Consider the following 25744-nt stretch of genomic DNA (forward strand, 5'->3'; position numbering starts at 1 on the left):
AAAAAAAAAAAAAAAAAAAAAAATACAAGTCCGTGGTATCCGCTGTCGTGACAACAACGCCATTAGGTCGAGAGCTAGCTCTATAATGTGTATCCAGCGGAACAAGAACCACGTTGGAGCAAGCAGTGGGGAATAACTCGACGCCGTAGTAGGCTCTTATAACCATGATCTCAGCTAAAAACGACTCGACGCCTCGAGTTAGGCCCGGTGAGGGGTGGGTGCGGTATGCTTATCGAGGGTGGCAGCATGTCTGCTGTGCTTAGGATCGATGGAACACCTCGTCAAGAAGTCGCTTCGGTTTTGAGAAGGAGGATCGGATCGGGAGCATAAATTGGGAAGGGCCGCTCCGGTGCCATCGCCGGCGTATGCAATCGTCGACCAGTGCTACCAGGCCTGTGGCGACAATCACACTGCATGCAAATTAGTTCAAATGCCATGTAGTAATGTTCAGATGCAGCGCTCTTACTCGGCAACGTCATGCATGTTCTTATATGCAGAGGTGTCACTGATCCACATCGAGGAGGGGGGGATCCAGCCTCCCTTTCTCTCCTCATCGATCGCTTCCATCGGAGTCAAAATCTCGGGGACGATATGCGCAACCTTTTGGGATGTCCGCATGTTGACAAGGTGATAGGAGACTTCACGTAGGTCGCCTTCTCTCCGTGACTCGTGCCTCCATTGGTATTTGGTACCCCAGTACTCATACTCGTATCGCTTTGTCATGCCGGCACCTCTCCGCTTCAGTTCTACATGCGCGTAGTTCGAAAACTCCATCATGATGCTATCAGCGAGCGTGGCCGGCCGATCGATGCCGCTCCTGGATCCATTGACGTCTTCCTCGAACACATTGTTCTGCTCAGATCCTCGCCGTTTGTGGTGCGCGCCTGAGAGGGGTCCGAGCCCGCTCGATCCTGGTCGCAGACTAGCCAACACACTACTCCACGAGCGTTGAAGCATCGCCGGCTTGTCACAGTTTGATGATGTCGCCCTCCTCTCTGTATGGCAAACCTCGCGGCCCGACTCCCGAAAATAGCGACGAAAGGAAAATTTTCTGGTGAACAAGTCATACATGCGTAGATGAAAAAGGATTACGTCTTGCTGGTAGCCAGCACGGTGCGGAACCATCGTATCCACACGGAGGTTCATGTTGCCGTCGAGAGTTGCATCGTCATGGCGGATAAGCAACCTCCGGCAAGAAGGAAACAGTTTGCCAAAAGTTGAGGAGCTAGATGGCATCACATCTGTTAGAAACATATCGCGTTTGCGATCCGTCACCGCATACAGCGGAAGATTGTCAATCTCATCGTGGTCAGTTGAAGTGTCAGTTGATCCAAATGTTGAAGCAGAGGCTGTCGAGTTTACGCCGTCTTCCTCGTCCGTGTCATCATCGTCGTAAATATCCATCTCCTCTGCTCGGAGTTTCGACATGGGCTCACTGTAGATCGTGGGTGCTGTGCTCTTTGACCGATCTGAGGCATCACTGTCCGTGGAGCTAGAGCTGGCTGGATTCCGCAAGGTTGCCATGGCATCTGGACAGGATGTGGCTCTGTACGACTCCATGGCGGCGCTAGTACAAGAGAAATAGTGTCGAAAGTATGCAAATGCAAGCGGAGTCTGTTCGCAGGGGTCGTTGTCCTTTGGAGATGACGGATTGCTGGGCTGGGCTCTGGGACGTCAGAGGGTGTGTTGTCAGGCTGCCCGATTGGGAGAAAGAATCACTACCACAAGATGGATGTTGGATGATTATGCCCAAAAGAGGAGTGAATAAAAAATAAAATAAAAATAAGATAAAAAAGCAAAGAGAAGAGAAGAAGGTGATGATGAGAAGATATACAGGTAAAATGAGTTTAAATCATAGTCACAGGCTTGACTTGGTAGTCGCACCACTCGGACAGACCCAAGAGGGAAATGCTCTATAGAGGATGTACCACAACCTGGAGGCGAGGGGAGAAAGGGTTAACAATTTGGTCATACGACAGCAGGGCGACTAAAAAGGAGTTGGAAAATATTACAAAACCTTTATATATAACTTAAGGCGGGGGGGCGAAGGGGGTGAACAAGAAAGAATAGTACGGAGTAATAAATTCGAGCAGAAGGCAGCCGATTGCTGGCGGAAAAGGCGAAGAATGGGGGACGTGAGGATGCGAGGGGCCAGGGAGCATAGCAGATGACGAACCCGGGAGAAGGGTCAGATCCAGAATTTCACCCAGGCGCAGGAAGCAGCAGGACTGCGGAAAGGGAGTGGCGCAGGATGTTTGTTGTATCGGAGGGCAACGAAGGAGAATGCAGAGCGAGAGCGAGACGGAACAACACAGGAGCCACGTCGGCCACGCCGCTGACTTGGCCGGTCATCGCATTCAATTATTGCTCCCTCGTGCGAGTACGAGAGGAATCTTTAGTCCGGCAGTAGTCAGGGAACTATTCTTGATGATTGTCCTCGATTCCCAAGTAAGGACATCAGCTTAGTAGTTCTGTACCCTGTACCAGCACTCTGGTCACTGTCCAACTACTGCAATTCGACCAGCCTGAATGGCTGAGAGGGAGCGGGCCAGCCGTACAGTCATCCCACGACTTCACCCTCCAGCCGCTTTCATCCATCCCATCGCCGTTTGGATAGTGGCTCGGATTAAGGCTGACCGTCTTGCCAAGGGCCAGTAGGGTTCGTCATCCTTTTACGATGATTTCCCGCGAAAGGCGACACCCCAGCCAGCGGGGTATCTCGGGGAGCAAGCGGTTGCATGATTCCCCAACTTTCAACCCCAACTGAGCGAGTGAACGGTCGCATCATGCAGGGAAAAACAGGGAAAAGAAGAAAAAGAATACCGTGCTCCAGTCCAGCCAGCCGTTTCACATGCACTGACAACCCTAGACACCCGCATTGAAGAACGAAAGGCGGACAGGAAGCTGACAGGTGCTCGCCTTGCTGGCCTGAGCGAAGCGCCAGGGGTTCGAACGAGGCATGGTATAGGTATACTCGGAGGGCAATCCGCCAGTCGCCTGGGAGTCAGAACAGCTTCGTTTGATGGGTGCCTGAACACCTAACGCCCGAAGAAGATGGGCTGACTGTCAGCCTGTCGCGGACCATGGATTGCCAACGGACCGGACCGGGGGCCAGTTCACAAACGTCTTGGTCCAGAGTCCCAGAGTCCAGGCTCAGTCTCTGGGTATCATTGGATGCCTGGGGTTCTCTCTTGCTGCTGGCCCGATATCGGTTGTGCCTACGAACTACACCGTACTCCGACAGACTTACAAGTCACTCCAGCTACGACTCTCCACAATCAGCTTTCCAGCCTCAAACCGCGCCAGCTCCACAGCCATGCAACCACCAAATGATCGACCTCCTGCCCAACGATCATCAACCAGATATACTTGTTTTACCCTTTTAGCTCGTTCAGAAGCCACCCCCATGAGTATGACCAGTTAACGGCAATGTAGTACTCTCCGGAGAAGCAAGAATCCGCTGCCTTACCCTTCAAATTTACGGAACAATGCAGCTGCTTTCAAATGCCACGAGGCGATGGCCCTTCCGGTGTTGTCCATACCATGATTTGATGACACCCCGCGCTGTCTCCCAGGCCTCAAGAGGGCACCGCATCCATGCATTTTCTGGATGGATCCTTATTAGTCAGGCTATCTTCTCCATGTGCACAGCGCAGTTCAGCGAGCCACGAAGATGATTGTCAAACAGGGTGTCACCACAGGATTGCGGACCCCCACGAAGAGCGGGGACCAGACGTACCGTGTTTGGGCTAAGATATTGCCATGATATTACTATACATGATTTCCACACCGGAGCACTTACCTAACAACAGATGATGTAACCAACATTGCAATGTATAGGTAAAGGTAGACAGGCGGGACACTGTTTGTTCCCTGCCGTTTTGACAATGTCAAAACTAGACCAGCCACGTGAGGTTGGATATGCGGGCTCATAATCAGGCTGTGTGTTAGATCGACCGGGAAGTTTGTATAGTTTCCACTCGTACGTCATCTAGAGTACGCTTCTCTGAAAGAGCACCGAGAGAGAGCCAGAGAAATTGCTGGAAGAGGCTAGCCAGATTACTGGGTACATCAGGGCTCGAGAATGAGAACCAACTCGGCACTTCACATATTGCCTCGTCCCTGATGGGTTGAATAACACAGGTAAGGTACGTACTTCATAATGTCAAAGTTGACATCCCTTGCGCTTTGCAGTTTACACCGGCGCCCCTTCCCGGTGGTCCGGGTGGCGGGGATGACCGAAGCTAACATGTACTCAGGCATCTGCACATTCCGCTCTCAACAGCACTCACTTGGATGAACACAGGGCATCAATTAGATATCTCTATCTTACGACCATACTTTGAGAACAGTGATGTGCTGTTTCCATCTGTCTAAACCAGGCTGCAGTTCACCAGCCAGTCTAGAGTCTATAAACACAACAGTCGTACGCACCATTTACAAACAATGTAGACGATTCCGATTCTCGGGTCCAGGAGAATCACACCTGCGACCACAGCGGTCTCGGCAGTTTCTCTCCCGGCTGGATCGTTGTTTCCTCACGGCAGCTCTTCGGTGGATGCGAAAGCAAGCCAACGCGACTTCCTGAGGAAGGTGGGTAAAATCCAACATAGGCTTCGCGTCGAGCGGGGCTTCCAACAGTCACAGACCATGTGTGGAGACCGTAGTAGGAGGCAATTGAATGTACGAGCCAGCGACTGTGAATTAACGTAAGTAGGGAGAACATTATGCTACTCTTTATGAAAGACTCACCCAAATCCAGCTGCACGATCATCGACAAGACTCTCAAACACCATCTTCTCGCCGTCGCGCTCATTGTACGAACTCATCGTCTCGCGCATACTTTGCAGCTTTGTTCGGCGATCGGGCGAGTCATGCATCTGTCCGTTTCGTCCCACAAAGACGACTTCGTCTTCAGAGTCTTCGTCGGACGACGACGGTGCATCGGCAAGACCGTCCTTTTGGCGCACCAGCTGTCTCTGGTTCCACCGTTCAATGAACTGCCTAATATCTTCTTCTAGGTCCTGCAACATCCCACGCGCAGCACGAGCGTGCTTCAGCTTCAAGCGAAGTTCCTTCGGAATATGATATCTTTCGGATTTTGCGTCTTGTCCCTGCTTAGGTGAACGATCAAGGTGCGCATAATGCTTATCCCAAAGCGGAGCCAGGAAGTACGGCATATGTTCATGGCGGGTATGGGTTGGCTGTGGCATCCAGTCCCTAGAGGACGGCGGTTCAGCCCATGGGTTATGTAAGAGGCGATCTTTGAACGAAGCATGACCTGTCAGCGTTCTAAAACCCGCAAAACATGGCGGAGAATATGGATAAAGATGGCAGTATAGGAAACTACCCTGACTACATCATCTTCAGCCACTTATGACATACCATTCTCCCAGCGTTGTCTGCGGCGACTGCCATCCTTTCCCTTCAACAGGGCCTCGCGTCTCTTCAAGCTGTCCCGACGGAGGGGTTCTCGACGTCGGAAGGTGACTGCCGGCACCTTTCGGGACTCCTCTGGGATTTGACCCACCACTCTGACTCCCGGGTTAGGGCTAACATCGGTAGCCGGAACAGGGTCATCCAGAGGAATTGACAACGAGACAGATGCTCCCCGTAGCGCAGCGGTTCCCTCGTTCCTCGGCGTCGAGTCGGTAATTCTCAGCCCCCCCAATGAAGCAGCAGCCTGTTCCGTCCAAGTTGATATCGCCTGCGCCTGCTGTGGAGACAACGGCCCCCTGACATCCGCTTGCGATGGGAAACCGGGATGGATTGCCATAGTGAACGGTGCGGCGGAGGATCTGTGGCGAAACTGGATGCGGGAGAGTGCGGAAGCTGCGATTGTTTTCGCAGATTTTGTCGCAACGTTGGGCCAATGCACGCGAATCTCTTCAATGAGGTGTCGATTTTGAATACAAGCAGAGGGAGCCTCCAAGACGAGATCGAGCGGGGATGGACGGGGACAGATAAGAGATACGGGAGGCGCGTCGGAGCCGGATTAAATCGCTCCGGGTTCACGACCACGGAAGCGCGAAAATCCACTCGTTGACTCACAATGCGCGATCCAGTCAGCTCATTGGCGCGATCCGCCTTCCAAGCCCGTATTTCACTGACAATGTCCACGCCGGATCCGAAATGACTCTACAATGTCCAGGAATGAATCATCGTGGGTCACGTCCGGACTCATGAATGCGAGCTCTGTCAGTTCCTGCTCATCTACTCATGATTGAATAGTGGGCCAGCCGGACGCGCATCCATAACCCTCACATCCACAAATAGTAACACACTAAACATTCCAATTAGGGTTGTTCAAGTACTCCCTACTCCCGCCCGTGGGTAAGGTTAGGTACTGTAGTCATTTTGCCATTCATGGAATGCGGTGGGCAGTCAGGTCCCGTTTCTAAACAACGATAACTTGATTGGTTAAATACACTCTTCTCGTCAACCTCATCACTCTCTCAGTTCATGTTCATCTCCTCATTGATGAGAGAAACAAATAGGATGCGCCGTTACTTCAGACTCATCTATGTCGTGATTTGATGGTTATGGTCAACCTTAAAACAAAGGGTGAGCAGTAGTACTGGAGTTGAGGTTCTGTGTATTAAGTGCTTAATGAGTGGTTGTATTGTTATAAATACAACAGTGGTGTTAGGTGTGTGGCTCACATAAGCTCCAGGGAGAGCTTGGATGGGCTGTGTACACAGAGAGACGTCCCGGCGGCAGCGAATAGCTTTGTCGGTGAGATTCACTAGAACTCTAGCTAGTAAACTGACTTCATGATCCATTCGAATGAACATTAGGATTGGACAACGCAATACGGATTTCAATATTAGCCACATAAAACAAATTGGAACTCCAACAGAAGGGGTATATCAAATAAAGGTCCCAGAGTGCAATAACAGAATAGCAACAAACAAACCAGAACCCCAACTCCAAATCACCAACGGCCAGTATATGTCGCTCAGGTGGACTCGGGCTTCGATTCAGCGGATTCTTTAGTGGAGTCCGAAGGTGCAAAAGGAATGGGGCCGTGAGACATGAATACAGGGAGGCCTTGCCTAGTCACTGCCGCTGACGCAGGGGCCGAATACACCATGGACTTTGGACTTATGGAGTCACCCGCCGCTCCTGGGGTCAAAGGCGGAGAAATGTTCGCGTACGCGGTTTCAGAAGAGCCAGCGATAGGCTCACTGAGAACTGGGTTCTGATTCCATCGATGCTCTTCAGTGGCAGGTTCGATTTTTGGCTCTTTGTTCTCTTCAATAGGGATAGGCGATGATGCGTCTGGTGTTACCAGGGAATTTCCCACCTGTCCTTTGACAGTCTCTGCATGCTGCTGCTCGGTATGCATCTGCCTAGAGACGTCTGGAAGCGGGGGCTCGTCGTGGGAGCTGGCTGGAGGTCGAGAAGCCGCCTTTGAAGTAGTGTTTGCAACCGGTCTCTTGCCTGCTGACACTTTCCTAGGAGAGCGGGACGTCTTCGGCGGAGCCTTCAGGGGTTTACGCCTGCTCTCTTCTGCCATCTTCTTCTCTCGGGCCGAATTCTCCTCTGGAGTAGGCACTTTCAGTTTAATGTTTAGCTTCTTCACATCAGCCGTCAAGGTGTCCATGTCATCCTGCGCATGCTCGCTACCGCCAGATGTAGGCTCTGATGTAATAGGCTGGTCGTCCGGGGACATACCAGTGAGGACCGTAGATGGAACGCGGGGCACGGGCGGTGCTTTCCTTGGACTTGCTGCGCGTCTCGGGGTCCCAGGCCGGGATGTGCTTGGCTTGCGTGAAGTCACCGAGCCCTGTGACACAGGTCTCGAAGCTGGTCCATCTCGCTCGGAGTTTGTTGAGGTCGCGCTCTTTCTACGAGACGCACGGGGTCCAGGGGAACTAGATGGGTCGGGGAGGGCACCAGGAGAATCAAATGTTGTTCTGCGACTGTTCCTGTTGGTACGGCGTGCTGGGGTCTCAGGTCTAGGTGTGCTCGGTAGCGAAGCCTTGGGTTTCCTAATGCGAAGTTTCATCTTGTTTTCCTCACCTACAGCTGCTTCAGTTGGCGTTCCTGCCGTCGAACGAACAGCATCGGTGGTAGCAGCATGTCGTTCCCGCCTCAAACGCGAGGCTTCGGCGTTGAGCTCCTCAGGTCTATAACTGGAGGTTTGACGGTCACTCGGTATCAGAACCTTGGATAATTCATGGGCAGCCACCGCCCAGCCCACCGGTGGTAGCGGGGATGGTTCCAGGTCTGAGCTGGCGTGGGAACCGGTGGATCTCCGGTCTCTACTTGGAGGGACAACCTTTGCGGCAAACGACTGGGTTGGAGCAAAGTATGTCGGTGCCATCTTTTCCCGAGGTTTGCTGGCAGGGGGTGGTGGATAAACCAAGGACTCCAGCTCTTCCAACGGGGCGGGGGACCACCATTCTTGATCATAGGCGGCCGCAAAAACAGGTTCCTGGCTGGGAACAGGTGTCGTATCATACAGACCAAGACGATCTGTCATTTCAGTTGCCAAGCGGTTGATCTGATCAATACCAGCCGGTTCTACATTTTGTGTAGTATCTCCCAATCCTGACAAGTGGCTCATGACACCGGTGGTCAGAGCTCGATTGCTGTAGCCCCCTTCCAAAACACTGACGACCCGCCCATCAACACCGAGTCCTTCCTCCTCTGCCATGCGCGCAACATCGGCAGTGAACCTGGCATAAAATTCGGTAGGGACATTCACCTTGTGCCTTTGCATGCCTGCACCTTCCCATTCACTAGCATCGAAGCCGGCAGAAATGAAAATTGCAGCCTTGGGCGTAGGGCCATTGGGTACACTTGCGAGGCGATCGGTGTGCATTTTCAAGAAATCACGAGCCTTCTTAATCAAAATGGTATATTTGGTCGAATAAAGTTCCCAGAAGTCCTGCTCGGTTTTCCACGGCTCTAGGTGGACGTTCCAAATAGATTGCCCATGTGCTTTTTCGATGCATACACTTGCATTGCGTACTTTCTCCGGTTCACCCATTTCACAAGGGTACGAATTGATATCATGCAAACTAAAATACCCCACCATGGCCTTTTTGTGAGCAGCTGCATTTCGCGGCGCAGTGGACGCTTTTTGGTTCTGCCCCCAAGTGATATCCTGCGAGCCGTCACCATGATGAAGGTCAAAGTCCAAAATCGCTGCATGGGTCAGACCATGGGTCATCGCGGCGTAGGAAATGCCCACGTGGACATTGTTAATCCAGCAAAATCCGGACGGGTGGCCAGACGAGCAGTGGTGGCCTGGAGGGCGAATGCAAACAAATGCGCGCTTCGTAGGTCCTGGGCTAAACACCCCATCTATGCCTTCACATACTCCACCCAAGGCCCCCTCAAAGGCGTTCAAGGACTCTGAACACAAATATAGATCCCCTTCGTGGAAGGCGGGCGCAGGGGAGTTCCCGGTCGCGCTATCCCTGCCACTGCTGCGAGGCCGTACCAATTCCTTGCCGTTCGATGCAAGTCGTGATTCAGCGGCGTCGCACATAGACTTGAGGTCCTCCATCCACTTAGTCCCATGCACATGAGTGACGGCCGTAGAGCCTATCGCCATTGTGCGTGAAGTTTTGCGAATCTGAAACGGAGGAACTGGAAGCTGGTGAAGGTTCACATCGGGATGAGGGGCGAACGATCCACCAGTATATCTGCGGGCAAGTCGAACATACGCGGCGGATATACCGACAACACAAGCCTGAACACGTTCTGGTCGCTCAACAATCGAGCTCAGGATGGCACGGGAGGCGCGGGGGCGCGAGAAGCGATGGCCATAACACGCATCGTGGATGACAACTAAGGTCTGCGATTGCAGATCGGTCGATTGGTGGTGGTCGATTTCCTTCTTGAAGTGAGCGGCCGCAATGGAAGCAGCAGTTGGCACTGGCTGTTCCGTCGCCGCAGATAACGAGGCGTTTCTAGAAGATATTGTATAACCGCTGGCACTAAGTGAGGCAGCTGCGGTGGGTGACGTCGCGAGAGTGGAGGATGAGCGGCGCGACAGACTAGGCCGCGGAGAGGCAGGGCCTCCGAATTGGCTTGAACGAAGCGAGGCAGTGGAAGATTGTTTCTTCAGATTAGGTGTAGATTTGCGCCTTTCATCCCTCAATGAACTGGAGCTTGGAGTGCGTCGGGGAGTGGGTTGTGTTTGGGGTTGGGGCTGCTGCTGCGGTGTTGGGTGGACGCCCGAACGCACGGGGAAATCGGACGGCGATAGAAGTGAGGAGCCTAGAGTACCCGGAGAGACGGGAGCAGGAATCGCAGCAGGCGATGGATCATTCAGGCGGTCGGAAAAGATGGAGGGATCGATGGGGGGTGGAGGGCGCGGAGGCGTTCTTGAGGGGGTTTTGGTGGGAGCTGCAGTGAATGGTTTGGAGGGGTCCATGGCGCAGAAGTCAGACCCATTTGAATATCTCTTCAGTAAAAGTTGAGAGCGGGCAGGGTGCGATCCGTGATAGTGTTTGCAAGAGTGCGACCAGGCGCGTATAGAGAGACAGCAGTGGGTATGTGGTGAAAGGGGAGAAACAAGGAGGGATGGTGAAGTAGAAATCATAACAATCACAAGAAACTAACAGCCGTCTCCTCTAAAGGGTCAAGGGGCAGTCGATCACTCATTCTTCAACTGTTTCTTGTTCTGCAATCTAACTCTTTCATATTTCGTTCTAGAGTGTATTGTGGATTTTAATGCTACATTACTTTTTAAGAATTTCTTCCTGGTATGCTGATTGTTCTCTCCAGCAGTTCCTCATACTGCCTTATCTGTATAGTCAGGTTGGGCTGCCCACCACCGCCACCTTACACTACCATTGGCCAATCAGGGACGTGCGGAATCATCCATATAAAATGTGCAACATGAAAGAACTATCAAATACGTGTAAGGTATGCAGTATGAAGTATAAACAATCGTTGTATGTTCTATGTATAAGGGTCATAACATGTCATAAGGACGCTTCTTGAGATCTAAAGAACGCCGGATCCCAAGGACCAAACACCAAATATGCACTCAAATCAATATCTCAAGGACGAACGGCTTTCATTTCGCGAGCGGAAGGGTTCAGAAAATGCCTGACCACCGGCGGTACCACCTCTGCCGCAAACTCGGAGCTTGCTGGGGGTCATTCTCCACCTGGACGAGGCTGGCATCCGAGTACCGCGAGTTGCGGGAGGAACTGCTAGTGATGGACAAGCGCGAGGAGCGGCTTCGCTTTCTCTGGTGCTTCTCGTGCTTCTTCTCCGTAGTGAACTTCTTTGTCGCGTGCTTTTCGCAAAAGCAATGCATGGTGACTGTCTCAAAGCCAGTGCCGGCACACTCTGGGTCCGGCTGGCCGGCGCCACATGCCTGGTAGCCGGAATCTATTTCGCATTGGCACCAGTTGTAGAGTGTGAGATATTGGCGGCACATTTTGGTAATGTCAGGTCTTTTTTCTTTTCTTTTTTTTGTTGAGTTGTGGCGACTATCGTTGCCCTCTTTGACGCCGCTGACGTTGTTCGGCGATCGGATAAGCAAGATTGATGATCACCTCCGCTGGGTTCCGGCAATCGAGGAAGACCAGCAAAAAGTCTTAGTCAGGGTTGGAAAAAAAAAAAAAAAAAAAAAGGCTATGTGTGATAGCTGCAGGCACGATAATGATAATGGAAAATGGTAATCAATGAAAGAATTTTTGTGTGGTGAGTTGATTCTACAGTCTGCCAAGCTGAGTTGCGTGACTGTTGTATAGATTGGGATGCCGATATGCCTCCAGGGCTGTCCGGTTGGTGTTCACGGTATGCTGCCGGGAAACGGAAGATGCTTAAATATAATGAAACAATATGAAGACTTTCAGGTATGATGGTGTGTAGGAATGCCAAAGACACTTTATATCCAAGCGAAGGAGATATAAGGCGGTGGATGAACAAGGAGATGTGAAGTTGGGAGGGGAGGTTAAGTGAGTGAAACAAAGACTGCCCAATAAAGGACCCGGCCCGGCAGGAAGTTTCTAAAGACTGGGGAAATGGTAGTAACTCTGGAGTGAAAATCTTGCAGAGCGCAGGCCTGGCTATATAGTTTTACTGTGAAGGGCCACGAGTGTTTGACGTCAGCTCCAGAACAGCGAAGCGCTTTGGTGGAGTCCATGAACCGCCGACACCGACTGACTCCATCGGCGAATTGGTCATTCTACCGGGATTTGTGCGATCTGGCCAGGGTCCCAGGCTATTTTTTACTCCTCGCCCTGTTCTTTCTTTGGGCCAGCCAATCCGATCTTGTCACCGCCAGGTCGCAATGGTTTGCGTTCCTCTCGGCGCCGTTGGATGAATGGCTCTGCAACTCCCATTACGGGTTTCATCAGGCGCTTTCAAGTTTTGGCTTCCAGTCTGAGGTGATCAGTCCGCCGACAAAAAAGGAATCGATTGAAGCGGGTCAGGAATCATTGCGGCAAAGACACAAAGAGTCAAAGATACCCGAGTGTGATACCTGATACCGCTCATCCTCTCCAGAATTCTAACTTTTCGACATCAGTGGCACTGGTAGCTTGCGTACACTTTGTCGCCCACAACCTGTTGGGCGGAGCTTGGCGGGCGGGGTTGCCCAATAAAGATGCCATGGATTGGGGATTTCATCAGAAAACTGGTTCCCTTCCCAAAAGATCGAGTGATGATGAGCTCGAATGTTGATCGGTGCAGGCCGTGCGGCGGTGCAGCGGAGAGGCCGGCAGACGGACCAGAGGTTCATCCGGATCGGGCTTGGGTGGCTGATGCGCTAGCCTGTTGTGGCTAGTGCGTCATCAACCAGATCTCAATCACGTGGCGGTCTGGGAGAACGACTCGCTCTGACAGCGGCAATTGCTCAAAGCTTAATGATATACATTAACATACACCGTTGATGTTCCCTGCCCATAATAGACCCAGAGTGCTGCCATTCTACTCCCATTGAGCTGTATAATAATTCTGTACCACAAGCCATAATTGCAGCCATAGAAATACTAGTCCAATCTGCTACTCCAACGGAACGGAACAGTCTCGGCTTTCCCACCGCCAATTTCTCCAATCTCCCCTCCGCACCCCTCACCTATACAATTTTACAAGCATAGCGCAGACGAGTTCCTCCTCCCCACAGCGCCTGCCTCTCTTCGCCCGAAACGGACCCCAGAGTGTATAGAGGCTATGTCGTCACCGGAAACAACAATAATGGCCCCATCTCCCGCCAGAACGGCTACGCTCGTCTCAAACCTTGCCTCCGTAACATCCCGTGTCCGAACAGCCTCCGCTAAACTCTCCCCCGCAAAAGAATCCCCCGTGCGCCTCGTTGCGGTCTCGAAGCTTAAGCCGGCCTCTGATATTCTCGCGCTGCACAATCAACCCACAGACCATTCCCATTTCGGCGAAAATTACCTCCAAGAGCTACAAGAGAAAGCACGACTCCTGCCTCCTACGATAAAATGGCACTTTATTGGTGGACTGCAGTCTAATAAGTGTGTTACTCTGGCGAGAGATACGCGAGCGCTCTGGGCTGTTGAAAGCGTGGACAGTGAGAAGAAAGCGGGCCTGTTGGATAGAGGGTGGGGGGAGAGGAAACCGGATTTAGGTGGGGAGGAGAAGCTGAGGGTGTTTGTGCAGGTTAACACCTCTGGTGAAGAGAATAAGAGCGGTGTTGAGCCTGAGGACGGGGTGATTGGGTTGTGTCGGTACATTAGGGAGAAATGTCCGCGGCTGAGGCTACAGGGGCTGATGACCATTGGGGCGATTGCGAGATCCAAGGCGACAACAGCAGAGAATGAGAATGAAGATTTTGTCTCTTTGAAAGAGGCACGGAATTGCGTGGTTAGGGCTCTCGGCTTAAAGGGGGATGAGGCGCAACTGGAGTTGAGTATGGGGATGAGTGAAGACTTTGAAGGGGCGATCGTGCTGGGGAGTGACGAAGTGCGTGTCGGGACAACGATCTTTGGGGACAGACCACCTAAGGATCAGGCTAAGGTTGTTTGATAGGTGAATCAACCAATTGTATTGCTACACAGACAAGCTTGCATTCCGTGGCATGCTCAAAACATTATGTCCTCTAATTAATATCAATAAATACAACATCAAAACTACCCAAATGCAGCTGCACAGGACAGTAAGGCTGAAAAAGGCATAGGGGCCAGTTCTAGTAGCCTATAGAATCTTCACTAGGGCTAACCGCTCGCGGCTTTTCGCGAATATAGGTCCTGTCTGAGAATGGACCCTGCGATAGCCTCTGCTCCATCTGCCGCGCCAGCGCTTGGGGTATTCTCTCTTGTGTGGCTCGGATCGTTACTCGGTACATCTTAAGATACGTCAGTGTGGTCCTGATTCATAAGGACAGGCAACTTACCTTCCGCTCGTAGTTGGGCTCCAATCGAAGAAGACATCCGATCTTTCCTTGCGCAGAGTGATACACCGCACAGCCTACGATGTTTACTGAGTTCGGATCTACACCACTCAGGAGCTTCCAGCCAAATTGTTCCACAAGCCGTTTTGTAAAGCTCTCGTTGACAGCCCCTGCCTTCGGCACGAGCCCAAAGGTGTTTTGTGCCTCTAGTGGGGCACCACCAATCTGCCGCCACCGTTTGAAGAAATCTTCCGCTGTTAGGCTTGAAGGCTCCAAGTACCGATGCATTAGAATCGGGAGCTGCAGAGTGTAAGCCTGTAGTGCACCCGCAAGGTACGAGATACGGATTGTAGGCGCGTCAGAAAACGGGCCTTTGGCTTCGAAGAAAAGGGTTTGCTGCGTTTGGCCAGCTGCGGGAACTGACGGCTCTGGAAGACTCTTGGAGTCAGCTCTTAGATGCGGAGCAGATGGGTTATCCACAGTCGTAGTTAGGGATCCGATGGAGAAAGACGACTTGTTGCTTATGTAGAGTTTTAGCACTCCCAAATGGCCCCGAAATTCGCACCGCACGCCAACCTGGATCTGGGCATCCTCGAACAATACGCCTTCATCAGCAAAGTACAACTTGTTGTATCCAATATCCCAGTCAGGCGAAAGATTTGCCGCGCTTGCCATATTCGTAGTAGGTGGTGGTGGCGTGGACGATGCACTCAAATCGAGTCCAGCTAAGTCCCCTGAGGCGCTCGCCGTTCCAGTTGCCCCGTTGGCTCCCGTCCGGGTGCCATTCACAATTGTAGTAAAAGTGCGCTTAAGGCCTGTATTCTGTGCCATCAATATCTCTGCGCTGTCCGTATTGGCATCCTTGCCGCCTACAACCCAGGTCTTCTTATCGGTCGTCCCGGCCGTCTTCTGGTGGAGACGGGATAGTAGGATCGAAGCTCTCTCGGAGAATGGAGGCATCTCATCACAAACAGTTCGTAGAAGGTCGTCAGTTGGAAGTGTCGCCAGCGACAGATATTCAAAAGCGCGTTGCTGTAGTTCGGGGTCTGGTGAGTGGCTGTAGAGGCGGAATATGTGTAGTAGCTGTGGCTTGATTTCAGGGAAAAGGTTGACGAATTTGACAAAAGAAGACAAAATCATAGCACGTGTGTTGTCTGTGCTGCTCATCATCTTAACCTGCAAAGCGAGGAACTGTTCTATGGGGCTTGATCCTTGATTGTCTGCCACCAAATGTCCAAATTCACCAAGGACATAGCAGCCAATCTTAACCAGGCTCTCATGGCAGTCGCTCTTCAGGTATGTAAGGAGCGTTTGCGCAGCGTATGCCTGTAGTTCCTCGTTGTTTGTCACGATTTGAATGACCCGCTGCCACACCTCATCGTTAACATGATCACCAGCGAGAGACAAAAGCTTCAATGTCACGTCAATGTACCACTGCGCATCAGTAGCATATTTTTCCGTGAGAATGGCAACCTTCAAAACCATCTCCTCCCGTATCGCGTAGTCCGCTGATTGGAGGTACCGCATCAATTCGTTCACGATCGGTGCCGCGTTTGTCAAGTCACACATACTGTAAATCAAGTCAAGACCCTTTCGGCGCACACTAATATCTCGGTCCCGAAGTGAGCCAAGAATTATATTTTGATGCTTCTTGATCGGGTCCAGGGTCTCAGCCCTGGCTGCGAAGTGCGTCATAGCTTCTAGACCGAGGTAACGCACGTTTGTCTCGCGCGACTGAATGTACTTCCCTAACCGTGAGGATATCTGCATCATCAGGGTATGCTCAGTGTCAAGGTGGATGAGGAGATTGATCGCTTCGAAAAGGACCGCATTCTGGGCATTGTTTTGCTGCACGTTTTTCGGTGTATCCATTGCGATCTGCATTATTTGCTGGAGAGACTCGCGAATGATATCGCGGACATGACTATCCCCTACGTTGCATTAGTTTACACCGTTCCAGGTCGAAGGAGTTTTGGGGGGTGGTCTTATCTTACCTGATGGGGGGTAATATTGTAACAAACGCAGAAGCTTAACCTGGAGCCACGGGCAGGGGACCCGGTAATAAAGATAGTCCGGCGCAATGTCATTATCCACAACGACCCTCTTTAACCGTTGAGCAGCCTTGACGTAACTTCCTCGGTATTCCTCTGGTCTATCCTGCGCCAACGCCATAACTAACGATGTCACAGATAAAGTAACGCCCATGTCTGCATCATCCATCAGAGATATTATACGCTCTGCCCACTGATTTTGGACAATGCTGGGGTATTTTCGGTAGAGACGGAGGAGGGTGAGAGCAGCTTTCTTTTTCACAAACGCTTTAGAGGTACTATATTGAATATCAGCGACAGGGATCAAATGGCCACAGGGGAGAAATCTTGCTCACGGAGATATCAGCAGCCGGTGAACATCTGTTGAGAGGGCTTCGCCCATCTCTCTGCTCCCAACATTGGCAACCGCGTGTAAAGCCAAACAATTGTTGAGTTCGTGTTGATCCAGCAAGTCTTTTCGGATGCTGTTTACAACAAGATGCAGCAGCTCGTGTTCTTCATGAAGAAATAATGTCACTGCCAGGTATCCAATCTGCTTCTCGGAATACTTGTTGGACGATATTAAATTGACAGCTTCCAGGTGGCCGAAATCAACATCGTACCCCTGAATGTAGACATAAAGCAGCTTGCACACATATTTCTTCTTCTGGTATCCGTCGAGGCTCCCAGATTTGAATTTCTGCCGAATGTTGGCCAATTCTTTGTTCACCCGTTTCTCCTCCAGCTCACGAGCTCTGGCATTGCGCAGGTCCGCAATGAACTGAACCAGACCCCGCATAGAAGACATCTTGATTATATTATGTTATCACCACTGTAGAATCGGAAAGGAAGATGATATTCTTGTGCGGGAGGAATATATAAGATCGAAAAAAATTCGTAGTGTAATGCGAAAGGAGGTAATGCGTTTTGTTTTTGCGGTCTGCTGCTGTAGGTGTTCACACCGCGTCCGAGTGTACACTCAGTAGGTGTATGTCATACAACCATATCCCGTCACTTATTCCGTCTGATCGTTTACGGAGGTTATATCTGGGTGCTTGGATTCTAAGGCGCATAAATCATGGCGCAAAGTTAGAGGGAAGCGTGTCTTCGGTGCCGGTCAGGAGCTAACAACAAGTGGGATTGAGTGGAGAACTCAGTAGGAGCCCAAAAATAATGGGAAGGACTCAAGGAGAGGATTGAGGAGGCACCGGGATCAAACTCGGGGAATTGTGCGACCCGGAAAGTTAAGCATTCCGTAGACGGAAGAACTGCAGCTGCTGTAAGGAGGGCTCCAAGCATCCCCCGTTTTTGGGTGCCGAGCCACTTCCGGGGTTGATCCGCCGGATATCCACGGATTATTGTTGATACGTTGCGGCGGCGCCCAGGCTTCGGAGTGCCCTGTAGATGCATTATAGACACATAATTGGTGTTCGAATCACTGAGAGTTATTCTTTAACCGATTATAGCTTCTCATCTTGTTCTTATTTTACAATCCTGTGAATCCTGAAAACCCTCATTTTTAATGTGTCCCGCGAATCCCAAAAACGCCCAGTCGCAGCTATGCATAGATAGAATGGGCAGATGTTATCAGCTAATATTAATTCTGCTCCAACGCCGAAAATACGGTATGATGATGAAATGTTTTATTTCCTGCTTCGCAGGAATGCCGCAACTTGTTCATGTCTAGTCACAAAGAACATTCTTTTGCGGTCAGACTTCCATATAAGAACCCCGATCTCTTCAGCATACCGACACGGGGCCTCGTATTCGGCCAAACTGACAAAATCCTTGAACAAAAAGCCGGCCGTGGCTCTAACACGGTCGCGCTCCAGCTGCCAAAGCCTGATCTGGTCAACAACCGTAGGCGGAAGGACCGATGGCGGGATACCGGCTTGATTGGACGTGGACCGAGACACATTGTGCTTGCGCATTTGCGGGTGTGCATGTGTAGCCAGGTATGAGACAATTTGATCGGCCGTGATACCCATTTCAATTGCCCGGCGAATAGACTGCCGAGTGATCTTGCCCGTGACTAGGTTAGGGAAACGATACTTAAGAGTCGTAAATAATGCAATAAGAGAGATTTGAAGTGGCGAGGATGTATATGCATAAAGCCGATAGTTTGTTTCAATGATAATGAAGCCAGAGCCAGGTTGGTTAGAGTCACTTCCGGCGGGGCCAGAGAGTGTGCCGGCTATTGGATTTCCGAGGGCGCTTGAGTCCGATGTAAGGGTGGTCGCAAGACGAGTGGGATAAAAATGGCTCGCTTCGGGAGAATCCTGATACACGATGCCAAAATCCGCTAAATCGGTTAGAGTGCGGAGTTGGTTTGATGTCAAATGTCTCTTTTCGTACGATTTGCCGAGTTCCAAACTGCTGAGGAGAAATATAAAGGAAAGCACCTCAACACTATCCATCCCAATGGCTTCTGCGCTCTCAACGTATAGAATCAAGATATGCCAGACTTGCGTGCCTACATCTTGGAGGACAAATGCGAATCCGTCTTGAGTAATTTCGACGCGGCGATCTCTGATCTCCACCAGATGCCCGGCTTGTAAAAGTTGTTTAACGCCTTTACTCAGGTTCGCATCACGTTGTATTCCGAGCCCGCCAGTGCCAACCATATAACCAAGCACCCCTTCCCATTGTCGGCGCGCATAGTCATCAAGATTGGCGATCGAGACATTCTCCCCATCTGATAATCGGTAAAGCACCCCAAACGACTGTGTTTTTTCAGCACCTGTAAGAGCTTGCCGAAGAGAAACTGCAAATGGATCGGTGACCATGTAAGCTCGGACGTTCGCCGCATTTGTCGTATTGGAGAGGATATGTAACCTTCCCAGGATTGAAAGAGCGCTATCCCGTTCTCTAGACACAAATTATCGGTTAGCTATCCACAAATTTGCAACAACTGTATCAAAAATACCAAAAAAGGGGGGAACATGACTCACTTCAAGCTCTCAGATCTCACCCAAATCTCCAGGTCCGCCGCTGGTAGCGGATCCTTTAAATAGAGGAGCGCCATCACGAAGCATTTTGCTATCGTTGCAGGTGGAAGGTTAACCAGGACCGAAAGAAATCGCCGACCATAACATATCTACGTACCCAGGTCAGGCAGCATGCGCCTGAAGATAGCAAGCGCGGTAGAGGGCTGTTGGTAGAGCTTGAAGAAGACCGTTCCGGGAAGGCTTTCGAGATAGTCAAAAGGACGTGACGGGGCCGCCGCCATCTTGCCTTCGGAAGCAAAGGTGCACTATCACCTCTGGAGCATGATGCGGCCGATACCGACGGAGAAGAAGCGCGAGTGAGAGAAGAAAGAAAGCATGGAGGCCAAAGCAGAGTACGAATAATTGCTCCGGCGGCCCAAACGGCCTAAAGCGCAGTCCGCGCCGGTGATCTCACGCCGCAATACTCCCGGCTTGCATACTCCGTACATCTCCCGATATCCGTGCTGGTCTTCTGCAGTGAGTCCGATTATATCATCAAAAATGACTGCTTTGCGATTTGTCAGATCTGTTAGTCTCTTTGTAACCCGGATTTCTATTGTCTAATCGCTTCTAACCAATGCATTAGGTTTGGGAATCATTCCGGGCCACTTCCGGGCTAGAGCCTCGGTAGGTAGTACTACAGCCAGTGTGATGAGACCAGCCATTGCTAAACGCAGACCTCGTTCTGGCCACAGTCTGCTAGATAATGTAAGTATTCAATCGTTTCTGGAGATTTTGGGCAGCTCTTGCCTAGCCATTATCTCTCAGGCTTTCTCGTCACTTCTAGAGTGCCGGCTATGAATATCGCGATGTGCTAATCAGTATGTCTCCAGCTCCGGGTAACTGCTGCAAAGCCTGGGACTGTGAATTTCGAATTGGATATCCAAAAGGAACATACGGTATGGCAACTTTCCTATGCTGCGGGAAAGAATGACTGATGGATTGCCAGAACCGTTTGAGTATCCTCCATGGTGGTACCATCGCCAGTATGGGTAAGTAGTGCCAAATGCGTCATCCTCTCTTTCCCGAATTCTCTCTGACATTTGGATATTTAAGTCGATCTCGGTGGCTCATTGGCCGTCGCATCCCGGGGGCTATATGCTACAGGTGTATCCACCGATCTAAACGGTGCGTAGCGATATAGTTTGCCCCAACTGGGAGCTAATCTCGGAATACACCTAACGATCTTCAGTGACATATCTCAGCTCTGGTGGCAAGGTCGGCGATAAGATTCTGGCGGTTCGTCCAACCCTGCACATACCCATCCAAATTCGGTTAATCAATATATGGCTAACTTTACTGTAGGAGGTGACTTGTGATAAATGTATGTTTCCAGGTGTTATGTGCAGAAAAGCTGCCACGGCCTTCCCGTTCAATGAGGATCGCCTCTCTAACTGATCTGCAGTTGGCAAAACCCTTGCATATACCTCAATCAGGTTTATGAACCCCAAAGGCGACATCTTCGCCAGGGGGAGCCACACTAAGTATGTAATGCTGGGAGGCTGTTCCAATCCATGCTAACATAAATAACAAATAGATATGTTGCGCTTGCCTGGAAAGACCCTCAGAATATTGTTGAGGAGTTGAGTGAGCGCAAAGCATCGTAGAAATTCTTTTTGCATATGGGGGCTTCGTGCATGAAGAACCAGACGATCCTAATAAATACCAGATAAATATAGATATATATAAATGCGCGTGCTTAGAACCTTTTTTTTTACCACAATTTGTAAATTGGAATTTATAAATATCAAGTCAGGCTCCGGTTCTCGGCCATTCCGTTAATTTTTTTTTTTTAGATGTCATGTTCAAGTGTATACATGTTCGTGCAATGGGTCTTCCTCCCCTTCTTCACCTGCCCCAAGCATAACTTCATCTCCATCTTCTGCAACAAGGTCGCCCTCCTCATCTGGCATCTCCTCATCAACAACCGCGTCTTGTCCGTCCATGGCTTTGATCTTGGCTTGGGTCATCTCAAACACATACTGGCCGAGGTGCTCCACACCTTCCATGGGACTCCCTTGAACATCGTCATCCAATGTCCTAGTGGCAGGGAACATCTCTCCAGGGGCAAGCATGAGTTTATCTGGGCGTTGTAACAACAAGTCAAATGCGGGTTTTAGTTCGTAGCATGACTCAAAAACCTCACGGCGGCCAAGAACATATAACCCCAGGCGGGCACGCGAAAGTGCCACCGTTAGCCGGCGTACATCACGGAGATATCCAACTGTTCGAGTTCGCGTAAGGGAAAGAATGACATCTGGAGAAAAACCGTGGTTAGTATGGAGACGTTGACCTGATATAAAATGTATACTGAGAACTTACAATCATTTTGCTCGCCTTGGTACCTGTCTACCGTCGTGACGATCTTGGGCATGCCAAACAACGTGTTCTTGGCGCACCGATGATTCAAGACATCTTTAATCAATGCCGTTTGACCAGCATAGGTTGCAAGGATCGAGATCTTTGACGCGGGATACCCAAGAAGTCGCATGAACTGAAAAATCGCAACTGCATACTCCGCTTCCCCAAGGTTTTGGATAAAATGAGGAGTCGGCTCGCGTTCTCCAGAGCCTTGGTAGTCTGGAACATTGATGAGCTGGTATTCATACTTGAAACCTGCGTTTGCCTGTTTGAACTCCTGCGCCTCGTCAACGATAGGGAGATTTCCGAGGTTTTGGTACCGCCACCGGAAAAGCTCTGCGATGCTTGGTCTGGCACGACCCTGTTGGTCGAGAGTGATGGCTGGGACGCCAAGTCGAACTAAGCGAAGGAAAAGACTTTGTTCGAAATGGGCATATTGTCGAAAGGCCATGTTTTGGATGATCGGGGAATTCTGAAGGTGGTCTCCGCATAGAACAACTCTTTTCAGAGGCAGTTGACCTTCTTTCATATTTTGCAATGCAGCGGGGACAAAACTTTCAATTTCGGTAACCTGTGCAGCTTCTTCCATGACAACATTGTCGTAATGGAACCCAAGATCCGCAATCTCCTGACGTCGCATGGCCGCGTGCGTGCTTGTCATTGCGATTATCCTCGCTTCTTTGACAAGCAGATAGTTCGCCTTGTCCTTGGGCTGTTTCAAAATCTCGAATGGGCGGATGTCTTCTAGCTCAGAAAAAATCTTGTCAATATGGCGCTCACAACCCTCTGCCACATCAATCAGTGCCTCCTTCGGAGCAGAAGGATCGAACACTGGCGCCGGCGCATTGGAGAAATACTCGTGGAACGGGAAGGTTGCGATGATTTCTTCGGTGGACGCATTATCAGCACGAGCAGAATCCCAGTACTTCGCCCACGCAGGCTTGACGTAGACTGTATTGAAGTAGCCGGCAGTCTCGCAGGAATTTCCGTGTGCACCTTGCGCTCCGATCGAAGCTGCCAGGCGTGTGACCTCCGCAAGAAAATAGTTTCGATTGTCGAGGAACGACTCAACGCGGCCATACTTGCTATAGCTGGACTCTGTCTCTAATTCTTCTTCGCCATGACCGAGGCGCAGTAGATGACGCTCATCGATATCCAAGGCGACAATTTTTTGGAATAGTTGATTTAAGGCCTGGTTGCTGTGTGCGACAAGTAGCGTGCGCTCGTGAGGGAAATTATGATAAATATTGTTGATAATTTGGGTGACGACATCAGTCTTTCCGGTTCCAGGAGGGCCGATAATAACCGTGAGCCCTGGTTGCGTTCCCGAAGCAATGGCATCAATTTGAGCCGGTGTGAAACGGACAGTATTGAGCTTTGGCGCATCTACTGGATACGGTCCTGGGTTTGGTGGCTTGTACGTGGAAACGCGAAGGCTCTTAGGTGCCGCTTGCGCCTCCACAAATTGGTCCCTCCGACGCTTCTTCGATGCGCCCGATACAGGCAGTTGGGTGGGCTCCTCGATATATTCAAGGGCATAGGGCGGGGGAAAGCTCGATGTAGCATCGCCAGAAGGCTCAATTGTCAGGCCCGGGAAACTCTCGATCAGATGTTGCCAGTCCAAAAATGTATCTCTAAAGTCCACAGACTTCAGCCGATTAGGCAATTCTGTGAAGCGGGCTCCGGCGGGATCTCCATAGCCCAGGAAAATATCCTGGATCCATGGTGGTAAGGTAATATCAGACACGATCAGCCTTTGCATCGTTTCGAGGATCGACTTGAAGTTATTCTCTCTTCCTCTCCTTCTTGCAACCACATTGATCAGCGGGTAGACATCAGGCTTCTCTTGCAAAATACGATCTTTATCCCCTTTGAAAGCAACAGGGTCTAAATTGACCAGTAACCTTCTAACGCGAGGGCGAGATCGGTACCCATTTGCCTGACTAGAAGATGGGTCGCGCAATGGACGGCCCGCTTCATCGAGGACTTGTACAACATCAGCCGACCTAAGATGAATAATACCTGGCGTCTGAGCAGCATTGGAATCTTTCAGTCCAAATTTACCAGGATTACCAGGCTGCACAGCGAGCAGGAAGACGACATCATCAGGGCGAAGAGAATCCCACTCCGTACGGATGTGGTCTGCCAATCTTCCAACCTCGATGGTAATCTCCGCCCGCACGAAAGCTGGTTTATCGGATCCAACTTTGGGAGGAGCGACCTCAATGATGGCGGGCTTTGCAATTGGAATGGCCATACGAGAAAACCCTTCAAATACCAAAGTCTTTCCATCCTGACTTGATCGAGGTTGCATTCGCTTGATGATAGATTCCATGTCCTTTCGGATTTGGAAAAAAGCCTCCGCCCGGTATAAAAGGAATGACCGCCAAAGAAAATCGCCGAGGCTGAGATACTGAAGATTTAGTTTGGGGATAGCGAGTGGCCTGGATCCATCGTACGTCTCATTTCGAAGTAAAGATGGGTCGTACAGATTTTCTTCCGTCGGGACAACACTTAGATTAGATGCGGCTTCTTGGAATGAGGTTGTTCGTTCATGATACGACAGGAGCACCTCCATGTAAAAATGACGATCGGAAGCGACGTTCGCTTGCTTAGGGTAATTTGTGCGAAATCCTAGGCGCGAGCATAGGATTTGAAGCTCTGAATCGTCCAGCGAACTTAGTTGACCCTCAAGTTCAGAACGCTGTTCAATGGAACCATAATTTGATAAAGCCAGGATTGTCAGTTTGTCCCTAAAATGTTTCATGGAGGTCCTCTGTAGTTGCGCCAAGTCATGACAGTGACTATCGTACATTGCTTGGGCTGAGAGGGCCTCCCCCGTATAATCGTTAATTGCAAAGGTAGCGAAATGTTTGAGGAGATTATAGAAATCGCGGAAAAGCGCGTTTTCTGCAGAGCGATATAGCTGAGATAGACGTAAGATAGGTAGGAGGTGAAGGTCCTTGAGCAAAGTATTTACGTATCGTCTCGTGGGAAGCTGGCTCTCGAGATCGACAAGAAATTCAAGAAACCGTTCGCAATATCGAAGGTCATCTCTCTCGTCTTTCTCGGACCCGTTCAGTCTTCGGAGGAAATCTAGAAGCATGGTGTACAACCAAGACCTCTCGAATCGCATTCTTGTCTTAGTCGCTTCGTCCCCCGCTTCATAGCGCTTCGTAGATGCCCTCCATGCCTTTTTTAGACTTGGGGCTTTCGCAAGCACCCGTTCTCTCGCCTCCTCACTATGAAGATTATGCCAGATAGATATGGAAACTAACGGTGCGCATTCTTTCCGGATCAACGCATTCTCAAGCGACTGAAAGGCACTGATCATGAAGGACAGTATGGATATACGGGAAGACGAAGGGAGCGACTGATCTATACTCATGGAAAGGATCCGGTGGAAAAGGTTTGAGAAAACATCGGGTCGGTCTGAGAAGATTTCTAGATTTGGTCAGCCTTCATACGCCATATAAGTAGGGTTTTACTTACCCCATATTGGCAAATGCTCTCTCTGTTTGACGCTCACAATCAATGTTAGTAGTAGGACATGATAATTCGAGGCATCTTCGGTGTAGGTTGGCCAGAGAAACCTGTTGATAATTTAGTAATGCCGAGCCGAATTGAACAAAGACGAGATGCGCAATACTTTTCCAGAATGTTTAAATTCTCCAAAGTAAGGAGTGAACGGAAGCTGAAGTTTTCAGCTTCCAGAGGATCCCATATATCCTTCTTGATCACATCATGCTTTACTTTGCGAACATTCGCAGCGTCGAGCCAATGTGTCTTGGCTAGTCGCACCCAAGGACTATCATCGCGAAAGTCCTCCACAGTCGGTCTGGAGTCGAGGCCGGACGCCATGGCATGTTGTGTCTGGAGACCCATCCCTCAATGTTCGAGTTGCCCAAGGGCCAAAAGCTCTCCTCGCGCGGGCCGATAACGTATATGGATTTGCGCAAATGGTTTGTGGTGGCTGACCTAGTTTAGCCGCGCGCCTAGCGCATATTTTAATTGGTCTAAAGCTCGTAGAGCCG

At 50.6% G+C, this 25744-nt stretch overlaps 9 protein-coding genes across 9 annotated transcripts; 2 read left to right on the forward strand and 7 right to left on the reverse strand.

The window, feature by feature from the left end:
* Positions 1-259: 259 nt before the first annotated feature.
* On the reverse strand, positions 260-1524 carry ASPVEDRAFT_140914 (uncharacterized protein; the record flags this gene model as incomplete). Its single annotated transcript, XM_040807699.1, has 2 exons — positions 260-410; positions 467-1524. 2 exons carry the CDS (start codon positions 1522-1524, stop codon positions 260-262), a joined length of 1209 nt encoding a protein of 402 aa, XP_040672591.1.
* Positions 1525-4480: 2956 nt separating this feature from the next.
* On the reverse strand, positions 4481-5776 carry ASPVEDRAFT_88114 (uncharacterized protein; the record flags this gene model as incomplete). The annotated part of the gene is made up of 3 exons (XM_040818239.1): positions 4481-4697; positions 4753-5263; positions 5386-5776. The coding sequence occupies 3 exons, from the start codon at positions 5774-5776 to the stop codon at positions 4481-4483; spliced, it is 1119 nt and encodes a 372-aa protein (XP_040672592.1).
* A 1209-nt stretch (positions 5777-6985) lies between these two features.
* ASPVEDRAFT_92999 (histone deacetylase hosB) lies at positions 6986-10393 on the reverse strand (the record flags this gene model as incomplete). The annotated part of the gene is made up of 1 exon (XM_040818762.1): positions 6986-10393. A coding segment is annotated over one exon (3408 nt), but the record flags the coding sequence as incomplete, so codon positions are not given.
* Positions 10394-11014: 621 nt separating this feature from the next.
* Positions 11015-11765, reverse strand: ASPVEDRAFT_339168 (uncharacterized protein). The gene has a single exon (XM_040810797.1). The coding sequence runs from the start codon at positions 11408-11410 to the stop codon at positions 11063-11065; it is 348 nt and encodes a 115-aa protein (XP_040672594.1). The 5' UTR covers positions 11411-11765; the 3' UTR covers positions 11015-11062.
* A 1042-nt stretch (positions 11766-12807) lies between these two features.
* Positions 12808-14141, forward strand: ASPVEDRAFT_339170 (YggS family pyridoxal phosphate enzyme). The gene has a single exon (XM_040810799.1). The coding sequence runs from the start codon at positions 13150-13152 to the stop codon at positions 13966-13968; it is 819 nt and encodes a 272-aa protein (XP_040672595.1). The 5' UTR covers positions 12808-13149; the 3' UTR covers positions 13969-14141.
* ASPVEDRAFT_33101 (AP-2 complex subunit alpha) lies at positions 14129-17170 on the reverse strand (the record flags this gene model as incomplete). The annotated part of the gene is made up of 4 exons (XM_040810686.1): positions 14129-14287; positions 14336-16263; positions 16327-16661; positions 16719-17170. 4 exons carry the CDS (start codon positions 17168-17170, stop codon positions 14129-14131), a joined length of 2874 nt encoding a protein of 957 aa, XP_040672596.1.
* A 568-nt stretch (positions 17171-17738) lies between these two features.
* ASPVEDRAFT_46195 (TFIIH/NER complex subunit TFB2) lies at positions 17739-19684 on the reverse strand. Its single transcript, XM_040813493.1, has 3 exons — positions 19468-19684; positions 19314-19401; positions 17739-19230 (listed from the first exon to the last, which is right to left on the reverse strand). The coding sequence occupies exons 1-3, from the start codon at positions 19589-19591 to the stop codon at positions 18006-18008; spliced, it is 1437 nt and encodes a 478-aa protein (XP_040672597.1). The 5' UTR covers positions 19592-19684; the 3' UTR covers positions 17739-18005.
* Positions 19685-19808: 124 nt separating this feature from the next.
* Positions 19809-21057, forward strand: ASPVEDRAFT_46196 (PaaI family thioesterase). Its single transcript, XM_040813494.1, has 10 exons — positions 19809-19877; positions 19936-19976; positions 20045-20057; positions 20183-20248; positions 20299-20341; positions 20406-20477; positions 20542-20588; positions 20655-20673; positions 20755-20833; positions 20887-21057. The coding sequence occupies exons 1-10, from the start codon at positions 19851-19853 to the stop codon at positions 20954-20956; spliced, it is 477 nt and encodes a 158-aa protein (XP_040672598.1). The 5' UTR covers positions 19809-19850; the 3' UTR covers positions 20957-21057.
* Positions 21058-21154: 97 nt separating this feature from the next.
* Positions 21155-25595, reverse strand: ASPVEDRAFT_140203 (RNA helicase aquarius; the record flags this gene model as incomplete). The annotated part of the gene is made up of 4 exons (XM_040807637.1): positions 21155-21606; positions 21672-25154; positions 25203-25303; positions 25360-25595. The coding sequence occupies 4 exons, from the start codon at positions 25593-25595 to the stop codon at positions 21155-21157; spliced, it is 4272 nt and encodes a 1423-aa protein (XP_040672599.1).
* Between the last annotated feature and the right edge of the window lie 149 nt (positions 25596-25744).

This window comes from Aspergillus versicolor (genome assembly GCF_001890125.1).
Source record: "Aspergillus versicolor CBS 583.65 unplaced genomic scaffold ASPVEscaffold_11, whole genome shotgun sequence".
NCBI lineage: Eukaryota > Fungi > Ascomycota > Eurotiomycetes > Eurotiales > Aspergillaceae > Aspergillus > Aspergillus versicolor.

Bases quoted from the DNA above. Each gene is read 5' to 3' on its own strand.
- ASPVEDRAFT_339168 (XM_040810797.1), bottom strand. From the start codon at position 11,410: ATGTGCCGCCAATATCTCACACTCTACAACTGGTGCCAATGCGAAATA.
- ASPVEDRAFT_339170 (XM_040810799.1), top strand. From the start codon at position 13,150: ATGTCGTCACCGGAAACAACAATAATGGCCCCATCTCCCGCCAGAACG.
- ASPVEDRAFT_46195 (XM_040813493.1), bottom strand. From the start codon at position 19,591: ATGGCGGCGGCCCCGTCACGTCCTTTTGACTATCTCGAAAGCCTTCCC. The intron at 19,402-19,467 runs GTACGTAGATAT...CTGCAACGATAG, and splicing joins GCGCATGCTGCCTGACCTGG to CAAAATGCTTCGTGATGGCG. The intron at 19,231-19,313 runs GTGAGTCATGTT...ATTTGTGTCTAG, and splicing joins GTGAGATCTGAGAGCTTGAA to AGAACGGGATAGCGCTCTTT.
- ASPVEDRAFT_46196 (XM_040813494.1), top strand. From the start codon at position 19,851: ATGACTGCTTTGCGATTTGTCAGATCT. The intron at 20,342-20,405 runs GTAAGTAGTGCC...TGGATATTTAAG, and splicing joins TGGTACCATCGCCAGTATGG to TCGATCTCGGTGGCTCATTG. The intron at 20,834-20,886 runs GTATGTAATGCT...AATAACAAATAG, and splicing joins GCCAGGGGGAGCCACACTAA to ATATGTTGCGCTTGCCTGGA.